The sequence below is a fragment of the Plectropomus leopardus genome, chromosome 8 (assembly GCF_026936395.1).
Source record: "Plectropomus leopardus strain MGB_pleo_1.0 chromosome 8, ASM2693639v1, whole genome shotgun sequence".
Taxonomy (NCBI): Eukaryota; Metazoa; Chordata; class Actinopteri; order Perciformes; family Serranidae; genus Plectropomus; species Plectropomus leopardus.
This window is the reverse complement of record NC_142183.1, coordinates 36,122,393-36,139,603: the sequence shown is the minus strand read 5'-3', so window position 1 is coordinate 36,139,603 and position 17,211 is coordinate 36,122,393. Positions and strand designations below refer to the sequence as shown.

General features: G+C 43.2%; 1 protein-coding gene across 3 annotated transcripts in view; it reads right to left on the bottom strand.

Moving 5' to 3' along the window:
* Positions 1-2,319: 2,319 nt before the first annotated feature.
* LOC121947911 (storkhead-box protein 2-like) overlaps positions 2,320-17,211 on the bottom strand; it is a 78,649-nt gene continuing 63,757 nt past the window's right edge. For all 3 annotated transcript variants that reach the window (XM_042493098.2, XM_042493099.2, XM_088081403.1), the window contains exons 3-4: positions 14,135-16,574; positions 2,320-8,896 (exon numbers count right to left, since the gene is read on the bottom strand). In XM_042493098.2, the coding sequence (XP_042349032.2) occupies positions 8,692-8,896; positions 14,135-16,574 (2,645 nt within the window). In that variant the 3' untranslated portion in view covers positions 2,320-8,691. The remainder of the gene's footprint in view (positions 8,897-14,134; positions 16,575-17,211) is intronic.

Below are 17,211 nucleotides of genomic sequence, written 5' to 3'. Positions count from 1 at the left end.
CCCAGTTTAGTTTGTTTCATATGAGAAGACTGGTGGTAAATTGCATAATGATAATAAAGCATGTTTTGATATTTGATCATGTTGCAGACACCGCATTTTATCATTTGTATGTGGTAGTTAACCCTCTTAAAACATCGCTTTTCTTGTGCAGTTTTAGACGCCTTTTACAACTATTTAACCCTTTGAACTCTGAGCAAACTGGTAAGAAATGTTCCACAAATTGCAAGAAAATGAACAGATTTAATTATCTTTTCAAAAAAGGGGGGTAGAGAAAAACATCTAGAGAAAAAAACGCTAGCAATAAATTCTATTTATTATTATTATAATTACATATCTGAAATTGTGTTACAGAATTATAATTTGTGAAGAATTTTTCTGAGTTCGTTTTATTGTTTGTTTGTGACTCGTGTTAACGCATGTAGGAGCTCACAAGTGACATGCTACTAGTGCTCTATTCACCGCACACTCATGACACCACTTTCCTTAATTTTGCAGCATGTTTGACAAACTTCTTGAAGCAGCCTGTTGCCTGAAGCCTGTGTGTTGTGTCCTGTGATGGATAATGATTAAATGTGGTGCAACAGCTCCAGCTACTGGCTTATTCCAGTACTGACGATGAGAATAGGGTGTGTGATTGTTGGCCAAAATGAACCTGCCAGACTCAGAGTTTAGTGTCTGTCTGCCTTTATCATCCACCTGGAACCTATCAAGACACTACATGTCCCAGTTCTAAACTAGTCAAATACTCACAAAGTGTCCATTGGTGACTACTTGAATTTTGATATTTAAAGTATATGTTATGAATGATATACTTTCATACTTCAGTTAAACTTAAAAACTTTTACTTGTGATGTAATATGTTTACATTGTAATATCTCAGCTTTTACCAAACAAAGGGATCTGAATACTTGTTCCACCTCTGCTGCATATACGTAATTCTCATAGTGTTACTGCCCTCACAGTTTGTACACAAGTTATCAATGAACGTTATCATTTTTACTGATAGGAAATTATATAAGGCTTGTGGCGATGCAATTCAATCAGCTGTCAATCAAACTTTATCAAGAGAGTTTTTTTGCAGCTGGTGTTTAAAATCCTTTCAGGCAGGACTGAAAATAGCTCTGCTGAACATGTAACAGCTTGGTCAGCAGGTAGAGACCTGCAGTCTGCACTCAACTGTTAGACAATATGGCAATTTAGGATTTTATACTTACAGTATGTACAGTCTTTCCTACTTTTCACCAAAGCACAAGCACTATTTTATTGCTTTGGCTACAGCACACAACACCGTTTGAAATGTGTTTCCCAGCAATATCCTTATTAATTTTTCAATTATCCTCTAATAACAAAGAAGCAATTGTGTTCTCTTCAGAATAGTATCAAAAGTACGGATTATAAATGTCCAACGATAAAATGAGATCTTCCCCTGCATGTCAGACGTTTGATAGATGAAAAAATGCAATTATAACATCAATAACAACACTAAACAAGGATTAATTTATACATGACATTTCAAAAAAGTTGATTTTGTTATAATGTCATACTTAAATTGTTTGTACCTTGTGTAAAATTCAGACAGCTCATATGGAACAGAACTGGTAAGTATTAAAAGGAGGACCACTACATTCATACGTTTCCCGCCATGTTCATCATGTAAATTAGATCATTAGTCTCCATATATTGTAGAAAGAGACCCCAAATGTTTTTAAAAAGTGACTGTTTCCCTTTAATAGTGTATGCAACAGCAGACAATATGGTTCTTAGATATCATCTGCTTATCAGGATGCAAACTTGTGTCATTTTAATTCCTCTTTACCAAATTAACTACACTAAAAATGACACAATGTTCACACACAGTATCCACAGCTGAAATGACAAGACGTCTTCTGAATATGAGCAAAGATGGTTAATCACAGCGGTCAGCACAGAGTGTTGGTACGGAGGGTTTCCATATAACTTATTCAAAAACATGGAGGAAGCCACAACTCATATCAAAAATACAATTATGAACATCTCTACTTTGTTTACTGTGGCAATAAGCAGTAATTACAGGTGTGAGTTTATATGCATGAAATCAGGCTGGTGAATCTATTTATATCAACTGGTTTTATTTGTGATTTATCTCGACAATGTTGCAACAGATGCGCAGTTTGTAATATTGCAAAGGCAAGAACTTCTATCAGTGGTTCCTAGGGCTCAGTTACCTTTGTGTTACCTGTTTATCTGCAGGCCCCTGTTTAAAGTCGGACCCCAGTTCCTTCGGGACAGGGTTCCCATCTGGCAGTAATGTTGAGCACATTAAAACACACAACAGTGGTGTAACCAAACATTGTTATTTTATTATCTTAAAAAGTAACACAATCCCAATAGGGTATCACATACACTACAACAACGGTAACACCAGTACTACACATCAAAGGGACTTTCAGATATTATAGACATTTAAAAAATCCCTCTTTTTATTGTTTAAATTATTTGACTAGGCATGACAGATAAACATCATTTACAGGTATGACATACCGTCACCATTAGAAACAATGTTATTGTTGAACCTCCATTTTTATAAACCACCGCCGATGTTAAGGGAAGACATTTCATGGACTGTCAGTGTAGAAAAGGGATGGAAGGTTACAGGGCTGTGGCTGGAGGGGACTAAGGGTTGATGGTGGGCCACTGGGCCAGACAGTAGCAGGGAGGAATTGGGAAGGGGGCAGTGCAATCATCAGACATGAAGGATGGAACTCATGACCTCCACCAGCCCTTAACTGGTGGCACAGGGACAAGAACCCCACAGTGGCTGTGGAACAGGAGCTAAAACCCCTGATCTGTGGTACGATAGAGATTAAACTGTAGTGGTAAACCCAAGATTAGTGGTACAACAGAATCTGAATCTACTGTATTTATAGGAACAGGGCACCCCTCTAAATGGTAATGGTAGAACAGAGACTAGGACTTGAAAAACGGGATCTGGATTTATCGCTCCTTCTCTGGGTGTATTTTTGTAGAATTTCAAAGAATAGGAAATAAGGCCCAAATATGTGGGTACAACTGGCACTACAAACCTCTCTTTAGAGGTATAACTGGGACTAGAATCCTAATGCAATTATTTTGTCAAGACCAAAACCCCACAGTGGGCTTTGTAATGGATTGGAAGCCTACTGTTGCATTAGAGCAGAGAGAGGAAACCAATGACAGATACAGTATACTCCCAGAATACTGAGCGAAGAGGGAGTAAAACCCATTAGCAGTATCTCTAGGTCCTAAGGTCCTATGTTATAACAATTGGACTTGCTTGAGTTTCTTGAAGGTGTTTCGAGGACAAAAAGTCTTCAAGAAACTCAAGCAAGGCCAGATGCCTACAGAATAGCACCTAGAAATACCATGACCTGGATGATTAAGTATCTTCACCAACTTCTGTATTACAACCCTGCAGACATTGTAGACTATGGGCTACAATCCCAGAATACTTGGAGAACAGGGGTTACAATCTGAATTGCTAGTCCCCAGCACCCCACGGACTAAAACTCAAGACAAGCAGTGAAACAGATCTCTTAATTGTAAAACATATATTAGAGTCATTACATATTGATGGAGTAGTGACCATATTGGTAGAAGAGAAATGTCAGTCTACTGGGGAAAGAGTAACCGGTGCCCTGGTACAAAGGGAGAGAAGGGTTAAGCCCTATTATCAGTAGTTAGAAGCAAAGCATACTGAACATTTTAATGTACTGATAAGACATGAGGTTGTACCCTTGTGTAGTGGGAAGATGCAGAGCATGACTGAATACAGCGGTAGAATGAGAACTAAGAGCCAACAGTTAGTCAGGGAGTAGGATCCTACTCCAGTGGTATGGATTGTACTTCTTACGTCATACACAGAGACATTCTACATGTTCGTTATTGGATCAAAGAAGTATTCATGTAAAAACTGTTTATTACATTTGCTCTGAGGACATGGCTGTGAAGATTATGGGCCCTTTCACACCCACCTAATTTGGTCTGGACCAAACAGCCAAACCTTGGTCCAACAAAAAGAGGTGGCCTTGGTCCAGATCAAACTGCACCAGGTTTCGGCTATCATCAGATGATAGTATTGCACTTGTGTGCAGTGTGTGGGCGTGTGTGTGTGGCTGAACAAAAGTGATGTGGCTGCTCTCAGATCAGACAGGTGTTGATCGAAGCAGCTGTGAAGTTAAGTGGTCATAAATGTACAGTGTAGGTCTGAGTTTGTCCATGAACAAGTTCTGTCATATATAGTTCCTTCATGTGCTCACATAATGCAATTTGAAACCAAAACTAACCAGATCTAACCAATCTACAATGCAACAAAAATGCAAACCTTGGTTCAGACTTTCAGGTGTGAAAAGGGCCTTAAAGATCCAGCTTATCAGGAGTTTTGATTCCCACAAACATAATGTGTTTGAAGGTGGGAAGCCAGTGAGGGTTCTTGATCTTGTCGCTACACTAATGACACATGTCCAGACCAACAATACAGTTAGCTGGGACAAGGACTGCAGGGCAGAGGGAACTGAGCACCTCATATTGAGTGAACATCAGGAAATCTATGAAAATAATTACAATTTTAAAAAACACCAGGTCCTTACATACAGCGGGCAAGTTTGACTCAAAGTGAGAGTGACAAGTATCCTGATATACACTGTTCTTTAAACAAAAACAGTGAATCTTTCACTGAGGCACAATTAAAGGGTCAGTAAGCTTCAAACAAAGTGCTTAGTAGATCAGCAGGAACGCCAAACATTTCAGATGCTCTTCCCATCTTCAAGTGTGGAAACGAAGGCAGATGTGGCAATTCAGAACAGGCAGAAGCACTCAGTGCGTTTACATGATGTTAGAAGGTGGAATTATTGTGCTAGTCTGACTAATACTGGACTTTTACATGTTAGTCTGACTGAAATTGTACTAAGTCAAATTTCTTGAAGGTGGAGTAACACACCTGGACTATGCAGTTGGGGGTCAATTTACTTTTTCATGTATGTGCCTCATCTGGACCTGAACTGGCCTAGGTGTTCATGCTCCATAGTTCCTGTGCTAGTTCCCACGCCGGGCTTTGACCCAGAAGTTGAACAGCAAGAATTGGTAGAGGAAAGCTGTGAAAAACACAAGATCTTCTAATTTTTTTACAAAAAGTAAAGTGAAGGGTACGTACGAAATGTACAGCGCCAAAAAGTTATCCATGTTTTCCCCGTTTGACATGCAACCCGTTTGTCGCTTACTAACTTGCTTGGTATGTGACGTAATAGGTAGACCGAAAGAAGGTCCAATAGCAACTAGCTGAAAGGGGACGTATCTTCACCTACTGAGGCTACTGAGGAGGAGTCGGACATACTTCCGTCAATAAATGGATTCTCCCCAGTGCTTGTATACTGGGACAAGGACAGCAGTCCGATTAAATGGCCTGATCGAGCTATGACTGTAGCTCCACTTAACTGTGCATTCAAACGCACTGAGGGACTGTAGACATGTTCAGATGACACGTCATATGAACAAGTTTGATTTAAAGCTAACTGAACCCTTTAAGGTAAATTTACAGTTTACATGTAGTAATGAGAGTCATTGTGATGTCATATCTATGGCGTCCATGCAGACATCTGTGTGGGCGACTTTACACAGACCCAAAAGTTTGCACATGCAGTTTATCTGGAATCTTAAATTGTACATATCCTTAATCAGCCTGAATGTGAAACTTGCGTCTTTGTGCCTCGCAGCGGGGTTAGCTTGCATCGCTGTATGTCAGGAGGTCATGTTGCACATCTGACTGATGAGAGGGACAGCACTATTTGAACGCCCTGTCTGGGATCAGGACTGAGGTTCACTCTGCAGAGGAAGTCATGTGCCACCAGAGGCCATAATAAGAGGAGAAGGAGTAGAAGGAGTGTGTGTGTGTTTGGGGTGGGGGAGTGGCAGCTGAACTACAATGCTATCATGTACCATTAGAAAAAACCTTGTTAGCGAAGAAAGGGATACAATAGGGAGTCCAGCACTTTGATGTGTAGTGTGTTAGTGTATAAATGTAAGTGTGTGTGTGTGTGTGTGTGTGTGTGTGTGTGTGTGTGTGTGTGCAGACATTCACAGGCTAGAGGCTGATGACAGTGTGATAGTAGAAAGGACGGGCTGTGTTTTTGCTGCTGTGGAGGTAGTTGTAGAGGAGCCTATAGGACGACAACACTGGGTTGACTGACAGCTCCCTGAGCCAATAGGAGGATGGGAGATGATTCACCTATAGGACTGCAGGATTTTTTTTTGAGAGAGGTTAATCCAGCTCAGCTCAGGCCTGGTTACAATAAGACCAACACATTTGAAATCTCCCTGTGCCATAGTCAGCGGCCACCCAGTCTGTCTGCACTCCTGCTCACCTGTATGCTTCATAGAAGGAACTACATGGCCATTTAGAGTACACAGGTGAGACCTATTATACAAGTGAAGCAACCATTTACTCTATGTAAACTCTCATTCGCATTTTTATTAGGACTGTTATCATGACCGTCACTGACCATAATACATCTTAGCACCAGATGAGAGTGGCTCAGGGACTGGATTCAAACTCAAGTAGTCATGATCTTGATAGAAATGTCAATGAATGATTCAGCTGTGTATAAATAAAGAAATACTGAAATCATAAAAGACATCACATCCCTGCTTGTTGTGTATAACACTGGTCTGGATGAGTTTTCTCTATCACCTCGTACCTCACAGTCTCTGTTGGACGCTCAGCCACCTACAGTGCCAGTACAGCTGCTCCTCCTGAACCTGGACAACCTCCGCTGGCCTTTCACATGCAGCACCACCTACATTTTCTCACGCTAGGACTCATTTCTGATTCACTTCCCATCCACTGAAAACAGTCAGTGATATTTTAGCTGTGAATCTCATCAGGGATATGACTGTAACCCCTGCTGCCCACTGGATGCAGCTGCGTCACTGGTTTTGCTTTAAGTGCTAACTGTAATGAAGGTGCTTTGTTTCTAATGTTATGACTGAATATCACACTGCCCTGCCACCTTGCTGTTCTCTATATAACATCCAGTCGCAGAAAGAGAGGGCAGAGTTGTCCCGCATCTGAGCCGGGAGCAGAGGAAGTAACAGTGTCGATACAGGCTCTGTGTAAAGCTGGAGAGACATCACTATGGGTTCCACATGGGTGTGACATTTTGACGTTTTATGTGTGCAACCTATAGCGGGAGTTTTAAAAAGCAGCTGTTAGTGTGACTCTGTACACAAACAGGACAAAACACCTTAGCTATATGACCATAAAAACAAAATGCAGCATGTCATTAAAGATTAAATTCATATAAACTGTCAATAAATAGATCTATGTATGCACTGCATATATAAATTCACTTATATTGTATAAGGTATGTATATACTGTATATTCCTTTTTACTGTCTCCTCTAATTTCTTTAATACATTAATTTTTATTTTCTTCAAATAGCTCTCTGTGTGTTTTCTCCCCTAACAGCCTGTCCCTGTGCTGCTGAACATCAGGGGTCAATATATTCTTATCTACAGTGGAAGCAATGAGCTCTCAGGGCCACCGTACTTGTTTGACCTATTATAGTCTGCTTCGATAGTGGAGTGGAGAAAAGGGCGTGTGTCGTGTGTCGACATTGGTGCACAGGCTGAAATATGACGCAGTTACATCCGGTGGACATGAGGGGGACAAAAAAAGAGAAAGTGGGAAAAGATGTGTCCCCATGACATACTAAACAGTCTGCAAACTAAACTCATCATCATCATCATAGTCATCATCTTCATCTCTGGCGCTACATGCTCAGGCAGTTCAAATGGGCATCATGGCATCCAACAGACACATAACTGCTCAGCTTCATCCTACACAGAGTGTTACAGCGGACAGTTGAGCTTCAGACTGTCTAACCCCCTCACATTGATGATGCATTCTGGAGTGATGGTCAAAGGTATTCATGATCATTTCTCAGCACTGCACTTAGGTGTGTGCCAGTGGTGAATTTAGAACAGAGACACTCACAGAGACAGAGTGAGTGTGAGCTGGATCAGTGAAAGTGTGTGTATTATCAGTAACAGTAGTCAGCAGAGCTGCAGCTCTTCAGTGTGTAATACCACCAGACACCACTAGAGGGAAATGCGCTGATCTGGAGCAGCTGGAATGGGAGTGGAAATAACATGACCTGAGATTACAGATTATACAAACATACCCCCATCCCTCACACACACACACACACACACACACACAAACACACACAGACACATACACACACACACACGCACACACACACACTAGAACCCACGTGAAAGTGAAACAACACAACAGCAGTGTGTAAACTAGAGGCTGTAGAATGACATGGTCAGAGTCTGCCCAGTGGCCTGGTGTGTATATGTCTGTTTCTGTGTGTGTGTTTGTGTGTGTGGGTGTGTGTGTGTTTGTGAGATGACAGCAGTTTCCTGGTAGTTTAAATTTCTCTGTTTGTATCTGTCCAAGTGTATATGTGTGTGTGTGTGTGTGTGTGTGTGTGTGTGTGTGTGTGTGTGTGTGTGTGTGTGTGTGTGTGTTAATAGCTATAGTTCCACAGTGGGTCTGTGGCAGCTCCACTGATCAGTCAGTCTAAGATGTAACAGTCCTTGGGGGTCGGACTTTTGTCTTCTGGCCTCTCTCCATTGGCTCTCGGCACTCCACCCAGCCCTTAGTTCTGCCCCTAAACGCTGGTGATTGACGCAAGGCAAGCGCTGGGCTTCTGGAGTTTCTCCGGTTGGGTGCCGGCAGGTTCTGGGATTGCACGGAAGGAGAAGGGGGGGCCGTTGCCGGTAGTGATGCCGAGGTGGCCGGGGCTCAGTGCCAGGTTCTGCCGACGGTTACTCTCCACTATGGAAGAGGTGTTAGATGCTAGGCTCTCCCTTGTTCTGCAGAGACACAGAGACACACAGTGAGAAACAACAAGCACAGCAGCAGATGAAGAGCTGGACAACAGGATAACAGACATCTCTGTCCATCGCCACATCACAGCAATACACCTTCAATGAGCAGCTGGATTAGAGCTGTGCTTCTCCACAGCATCCATACTTCTGACACAACTGTGGCCATCGCTGTGCTAACTCCAACCTTTCCAATACAGTGTAGCACTCATACTCTCAAACACTTTACTCACACCGATTCTAATTATAATCTTGTTTAACCCTTTAAAACATGAGTATAGAGATTCAATTTCTTCAAAAACCCGGAATAGAGGCAACAAGCAACTTAACAAAGAGAAACTTGGCATAGTATAAATGCCAATGTGACGTCATAAAAAGTGAGAGAAGAATCCCCTTCCTGAATGCCAAAACCCCACAAACTGCCTAATTATATGCCTAAAACTGAAAGCATGTTCACATTAAAGGGATATTTTGCATTTTTTGAATTGGGCAGGTACTTATCCATAGTCAGTGTATTACATACAGTATTATGCTGAAAGCACGTTGAAATGCTTACACAAAAGCTAAGCAACGTACTACTGTGGAAGGGCAGCGGCAAATTTTATTGTATTTTAGCCACCTTAAAAAAAAACTCCCATCAAAAAAATCAACATCTTTTTTAAACCGTATTGAGTTTTTTTCACCCCCTTACCTTTCCTTTAGACAGCAAGTTCTGACAGAGAGCTCCACATCTATGTTCTCCTTAAAGAACATTGCTTTTTTAAAGTGGCTAATATACTTTTTGTTGCTGACCTGTCCACAGTAGGATTTTGCTCAGCCTCCAGGTTGGACACCAGCCTGCTTTCCAAACTGTTGAAACGTAACATTAATTGTCACACAGAGAACGTTGCTCACACTCACCCTCCTGTCCACTCATATTTATCACATTTATTGTTAAATTAGATAGATATGTGTGACAGCCACTACTGTACATGTGATCATTTTTCAAACATGTTTTACACCTAAACAAACTGTGGATGTATGATGTGACAAAATAGTTGATCCCTCAAAGAACGGTCGACTGGTGTGTTGCAGGGGGAGGGAAGGATGTGGAATGATGGTGGCATCCTGCCTGTGATTACAGTTAGCATTACTGTTCCTCAGCAGGTTTAAAAAAAGTTGTAGGCTAACACGGGACTGCCCAGCAGGACTTCTGCCTCACCGAGGAACTGTGACCTTCAGTGAGGTGTGTGAGGACTTTGTGCTGTGTCTGACTAGAGTCCCTGATGTGACTGTATTCAGCTTGTTGGAGAACAGAGAGGCCAAAGGAACAGGTTATAGTGGGATAGAGAGGCTGAGGATCATCTGTTTAATTTGTGAATATAAAACATGTCTAAAGGAAACGTCACTTTCAGAAAAACTAAAAAAAAAAACGAAAAAAGAGAAGTGTTTATGCTCGTGTGAGGTGGTATTTCGGGCATTTTTTTTCTCACTTTTATAGGTCACATGATGTACAAAGAGTCATTCTGCACAGGAAGCCAGTTTATGAATAGCTATGGCTATGTGCTTGTTGGTAGGAACTGGCTCCCTCGTGATACAGCAGGAGCTACAAGAGGTGTTATTGCATCGCATAACTCTTCAAAAGCTGAGTGGGTCATCCAGAAGTTTGAATACATAATTCCTCTGTGAAATCGCGGACTATCACCTCCCAGAAATCCCTCATATGTGGCCGCTCCCACATATAAGGGGCTTGCCTTTCCATTATGGCTCCATAACACACCTACGTAGCCTTGGATTGGAAATAATAACAGCTAGTGTGGTGGCTGCAAAAGAAATAAAGCTGCTAATGTTTTGAACATCCATCACACCATGCTTCTCGGAATGTTATCACCAGAGGAGAAGTCGCAGAACATCACTCGGTGGAAATGCAGTCATCTCGCAATTATGTTTTATTAACATTTCCAAAATATCACTTAAGTTTTGTGCAAATCTGTGATGGAAACCAACCCACCTCAAGGTCATGATGTTGTACTGCATATTAGCACGGCTGTGATAATCTTCGGCTCTCATCCAGCAACCATGTGGCCAAATCACAACCATGTTGCTAAAATTCAGTACAACAGCGCTCATTCTTGTCTGATATTATCTCCCACAGTGTAAGCAGCTGCAGTCGACTCCCTGCAACCATGTAGAGCTAACTTTCATTTGGAAGTTCAGAGAGCAGATATGTTATTGATAGGATATGTTGAAGAAAATGGTAGTTGGGTTCAGATAGCTGCTTCTACTTTGGATCCAGAATCACTCCTCAGGCCTTATATATCTGTATCAGTTCATTTTTAACCTTAGCTGGCTACATTTGCTTAAGACTTCATGACTTGCAGTTTATACATTCCATCTAATAAATGCACAACGACTGTGGCATGACACTGTGCCTGTCAGTGATACAGGAGATGATCATCAGTAAGCATCAGAACCCTCCTATTACTGGTCACTACAGAGTTAACCCTTGTATCAATAGTGAATAGGCAACAGTGTCAAGCGCATAGCATTATGGGTATAGCATCCATACTTTAGGACAGGCTTCTTTAACCTTGACAAAAAGCCAAGAATGGACCAGTTAAAGAGCAAATGCAACATTTCTTAAGAGAGAAGTGGAATAAGAAAGCAAATGACGCTACTTTGCAAAACAAATAACTATCCAAATCCGTACAACTTAGTAATATGGTCAGCGCTTTCTATAAAGTTGTTAGAAAATATAACTGGTTTCATGGTAAGGCATAAAGTGAAAAATAAGTTAATAACTTTTAGAAGCATGCAACAATCCAACTTTAACCATCTCTTTCCCTCTCTTCGTCTCTCTGTGTCTCTCAGACAGAAAGCAGCTTTATTATCAGCCCTGCTGTGCTCAGGCTTTCTGTTCTTCAGCTTTTGACCAGAAAAATATGTATTAAAATCTCAATGGTCATAACGTCTGGTAAGAATATTTACCTCTGCAAATATTTAGGTCTAAAACCATGTCCTCACATCAAACAAGTATCAGCTGTGTGCTCCGGATCATGCTTGAAACATAACCTTAAAAAGATGGGTGAGTGCTTGCTGTCTTCCATGCAGTATAATGATGGTGATGGTTATTACAAGAGACTTTCAGCTCTGGTTTGCAGGTTTTTAAGTTGAGGTTTGGCTCATTGATTAATGCAGGTGTTTATGGGTTGGGTAGAGAACGGTTATGATGGCAAAGGTTCGCCATTCCATTGTGTTTCAAGCCATAAACTCAAATGTAAGGTCTGTTAGTAATCACTCCCCTCCATAGCTGTCCTAAGTCCCATAATGCTTTGTGTTGCTCACTACCACTGAACTGCTCATGTCACGATCCAATTCTCTTTAAGGAATAAGTGAATTATTTTGATGCAGCCTTTCATTTTAAGCTATGGGTAAATTTATTTATAATCGTTGAAAGCCAAACCAAATTAGATGAACCCTTTGAAACCCGAGCAAATCTGATTTATTACAGAAAACATGGGAATGGGGGACAAGGAGCTTAACAATAAATGGCCCAAAAATTAGAGAGAACTTTGTATAAAAAGTTACACGAAAACTACTTGACAATAACCACTATAACGAAAAGTAAAAGAAACAAGAAAGGGCTATTTCTTTGTCTTAACACAATTTGAGCAATTAAGAGAATTACAAATGCAGTTTTCTGGACATTTTTCCTCATGTTTTTTTTATCTAATAACACCCCAGCTAAATTATTATTATTATTATTGTTAATAATTTTTTTTTTGGTTTGCACAACATTTCGTTCCAAGTTGTTCATCTTTTTCATGTTTTTTAAGAAAACACACCAATTTTTTTCAGCTTTCAGAAGTTGTAATGCTTGTAAAAGGTATCTAAATGCAGCACAAGAAAACTGATGTCCATCCAGGTGTTAAAAGGTTAACTAAGTAATTTGATACTGGATTTAGATTCAATAACTAGGTGTGGGTCTTAGTTTGAATGGACTGACCCAGATTTGGTCAGCTAATAATTGATAATTATTGATTGATAACAACTGTTTTGTTTCACTTTCACGTGGGTTCTAGTGTGTGTGTGTGTCTGTGTGTGTTTGCGTGTGTGTGTGTGTGTGTGTGTGTGTGTGTCTGAGGGATGGGGGTATGCACAGAGGAGGAAATCATTTCTTGTTCAAATGTCCCTGTTGTCTTGTGCCAGCTGGCTGAAACAGATTCAGCTCACCCAAAAACTAAAGAGGAATGTATGGAAGCTTTTTGCTACCAATCCCACAATGCAATCTGTTAAATTGACCTATTGCTAAACCCCGCCCTCTAACACACAAGTCAATCACATTTTGTTCACAATGCACACAATGTGTGCACACAAGGCACTCGGACATCCTGCTCGAAGATCTCCAGAGAAAAGCATCAGAAATTTGATTTTCCGGCAGTTTTATTTAAATGTATGTAGTTATAACTTAAAAAATGGACAAATGATGTGCATGGGTGTTGATAAATTCAACGCTTTTACAAGATATCCTGAGAGATTAGACAGTGGAGTGTATTTTATCCCGTTCCCTAAACCTCACATACACAGAGCAAAGTGTCTCCTTTGGATTCAGCTGTGTGACGGACCACACAGTCAGCTCAATGTAAAGAAGACAAACCAGAATGTCTACATTTGTTCTAAAGTAAGGCAACACAGTGTAAGCAACATTTGCTGCAGTGACAAGTATACATAACCTCATGCATTACGTCAGCAACACTGTGTATAACGTCACTTTGCAGCAAACTTTGCGAGGTAATGTTAGCTTAAGTTAGCTAATAGCCGCTAACATTATGGCCAACTTCAGCTTCGTAACGTTAGCTCATCATGTCATCTGTTCATCTTAGTCTCACTATTTTTATTTGACAGTCGGTCATCAGTGTTAACTGTAGCAAAAGGTTGTGGTTTAAGCCTACCCAACTGAAAGCATTAACGTTAGCTTAGCTGTAATGTTATAAAGAAAGCAAAGGCTGGCTAATGCTAACACTACGGCACAGTGAGGACCCGTCTGATGGCCTCTGTGTGAAATAAGGAGCTTATGTCCCCAAAAGTTCTGTATAGCATCTTTGGATATGTCTTTGACACTGACAGCTGCCATGGTTAGTTTTGCGCACCATTTGTCTCAGTGAGCTAAGGGGGCGGGGCCTAGCGACAGGTCAATTTCAATGAAAATGAGAGTGGTGTATGCAGTCTGTGTGTTGGTGTTCTCACCGTGGTGAGTTGAATCCACTGTCTACAGTGACCGAGCTGGAGTCCATACTGTCCAGTCTGGCAGAGTGGGCTGACTGCTGGTTCTGACTGGGCTCTGGAAGGTTCTCTTTAGCACCAGGGAAGGTGAGGGTTCTTTCAAACCTCCTCTGTAGATCCCGCTCCTTCTCTCTCTCCAGCAGCCACTGCATGGTCCCCGCTCCTCCTCCTCCCATCCCAACAACACCTCCTCCAGCCTTCTCGTCCTCTCCTCGACTTTTGCTCCCCCCCTCCTCCAGCTCATCATCGTCTGAGACGTTGTAGTAGTCGAAGGAGGCCTCTGCAGCACTGGTGGTAGGTTCGATCCCCTGTGGAGGGGCAGACGGCGTTGCCACCAGAGGTTTGGGAGCATCAAAGGCCTCCTGGGAATCAAGTGCATCGCAGGACGAGGACAGAGTGGAGGAAGCGAGGGCTGGGGGTTTTCTAAGGGAGCTGTAGCCGGGCAAAGGGAGGCTGGGAGGAGGTTTGAAGAGTGTGTCTTTACTAAAGATCTCCTTACGTTTCTCCTGACCAGAGGAGGCACTGTGGGGAGGTCGTCCATTAGGAAGTGGGGGATCAGGGAGAGAGAGGGGTATTGGAGGCAAGCTGCCTCCCTTAGGTCCCACCTTTGACAAGTCCTCCTTACTTTCTAGAGGATGGGGTGTCTGTCTGTCCATTTGTCTGTCAGTGCTGCTCAGTTTTAATCCATCATGGCTACTTTTACCCAGAGTGCCCAGCGGGTTTGCTGCAGTGAGAGCAGCCTCAGAGGAACCGGCGCATTGGAAGTAATCATCAGGGGGTACGGCGGTGGGCAGTAGTTTGGGTGAGTAGGCGGGCAGGCTGTCCCTGCTCTTACTCTTCTCTAAACTCCTGCCGCCATCCAACCCTAGAGCATCCACAGGTAGCTTAGCTGAGGGGGGCGTGGCACGAGAGTAGTGAGAAGAGCTCTGATTGGCTCGCAAGGTGCCATCATCGGTATAGTAACGGCTTCGGTCGTCGTAATAATCAGGTGGTCCGATCAATCCTGCTCCGAGTGGTCCTTTGGAATTGTCCATGGATCTGGAGCGTTCCTTGGCCTTGTCACTGCGTTCATTCCTGGACTTCCTCTCCTGGGTGTGGGAGTGCGAGCGGTGGACTTTGGAGTGGTGGGCTGAGGGGCCATGGCTTGGCTCGGGGAAAGGCATTTCTGTGCGCCGTTTGGCGAGCTCTCCGGACACGTCCCACTCTGGCGTGACAGGCAGGTGTGAGGAGTCAAGGATGTTAGGGTTGCTGTGCGCCAGGTGAAGGCGGGCCCGTTGCCGCTCCATGGCAAGGGCGTGTTCCCGTGGTGAGCGGGCCAGCGAGGAGGAGTAGGCTCTGTAGTCCCTGTCGGCCAACTCCAGATGGGAACCGTCGCTCGGCTCGCCGCGGGATGCCCTCGTCTTGCTGTGTGAGCGACTGATTTTGGTCTGTGACTGCTTCCTGTGACGGCCCCCACTCCTCCTACTCCTGGAGCTCTGATTGGCTGATGACGCTTTGCTTCTCTGAGCGCGCTCTTCTTCGAGGCGCTTCATAACTGCGGTGTGCCGAGCGAGGTTCTCCACAGTGAGGTCAGGGTTGATTCTGCGGATGATTTCCATCTCTACGTGGCGTGGCAGCTGGCTGGGTGCCTCCTCGTCGCGCAGGGGCCACTCCTCCGGGGGGAACTGGGCGGAGAAGGTGGCCAGCTGCTTGGCCTTGTCCTTTTTAAAGCTCAGACGGAACAGCTTCAAACCAAATTTCCGACTTCCTGTACCACTTCCTCCACCTGCTTGTTTTTCTATCTCTCCAGTTCCTCCTCCTCCTCCCCCTCCCCCTCCTGCTCCCCCTCCTCCTCCTCCTGCTCCTCCCCCACCTCGGTGTTTGGTGAGCGTATCCGTCTTGAAGGGGAACCCAAGAGTGCTGCGACTCTTTTCTGTGTTGCCTCCTGCTTGCTGAGGAGGTGTTTGGGGGGAATGCGGGGACGAGTACGCCTCCCGGTGGTCTTTGGGAGATCTACGCTGCAGGGTGGTGTGGTGGCTAGGGGGGTCGTCGCCACGGTAACTGTTGTTGTAAAAAGAATCCCCACCTCCTCCCCCTCCCCCGCTGTGGTTTTGGCTGGACTTGGGGTGCGTTCGGTCTCGCACAGCTCCGGAAGTTGACGGTGTGATGGTGCCGGAGAGAGGGGAGGTGCACTGCGTCTGCTGATGCTGCTGTTGGTTCTGGTGCTGCTGCTGCTGTTGGTGTCGCTCCGCCGACCGCTCGTCTAAGTGGTACCACTTGGAGCTGGTTCGGATTAGGCTCGGAGTGATGAAGTAAGTCTGAGGGGTAACAATAAAATATCCGTCGGGCGTTGGGTAGATCTTCCGCTCACGCACCAGCATGCCAAGCGTGTGGTGCAGGACCTCCTCCGTTGGTGTGGGAACACCTGAGCAGAATCAGAGACAAGAGGCAGTTAGAGCCAACACATTTCACACAAGTCAATATTATATTCTCTTTTTATCACCTGCAGCTCAGAGAAATCAAACTTCAGGATATTTGTTATATGAAAAAAATCATAATTGTCAAAATGTCATTCATGCAACATTCGATAAGGTCCTCTTATTCTTCTTCCCAATATGGTGTAGAGACAGGCTGTCTCAGTGATGAAGTCATTTAAAGTGAGGAGAAGAATAAAATATAACTAATACTGTGTGGGTTTTTGAGAAATGTTGCAGCCACTTTTTTTTCAGAATTAGGGAGGATTTGTGCTTTGTTTGGGGTTTTTTTGTCAATGAAAAGTGTTCCCTGCATCATCCTCTTGTCTCTTACCTGTAATATTTCACAGGGATAATCAACTTACTTTGCTTGAAGGCATCCCCATACATGTTTCTAGGATTTTAGGTGTTTCTAAGATTATAGGACATTTTTCAGATTGTAGGAGATTTCTTGGATTTTTTGACATTTGTAGGATTTTAGAATGTTTCTAGGACTTTAGAACATTTGTCAGTTTTTGGGACGTTTGTAGGATTTTCGGAAATTTCTCAGATATTTAGACATTGCACAGGATTTTAAGTAGTTTTTTT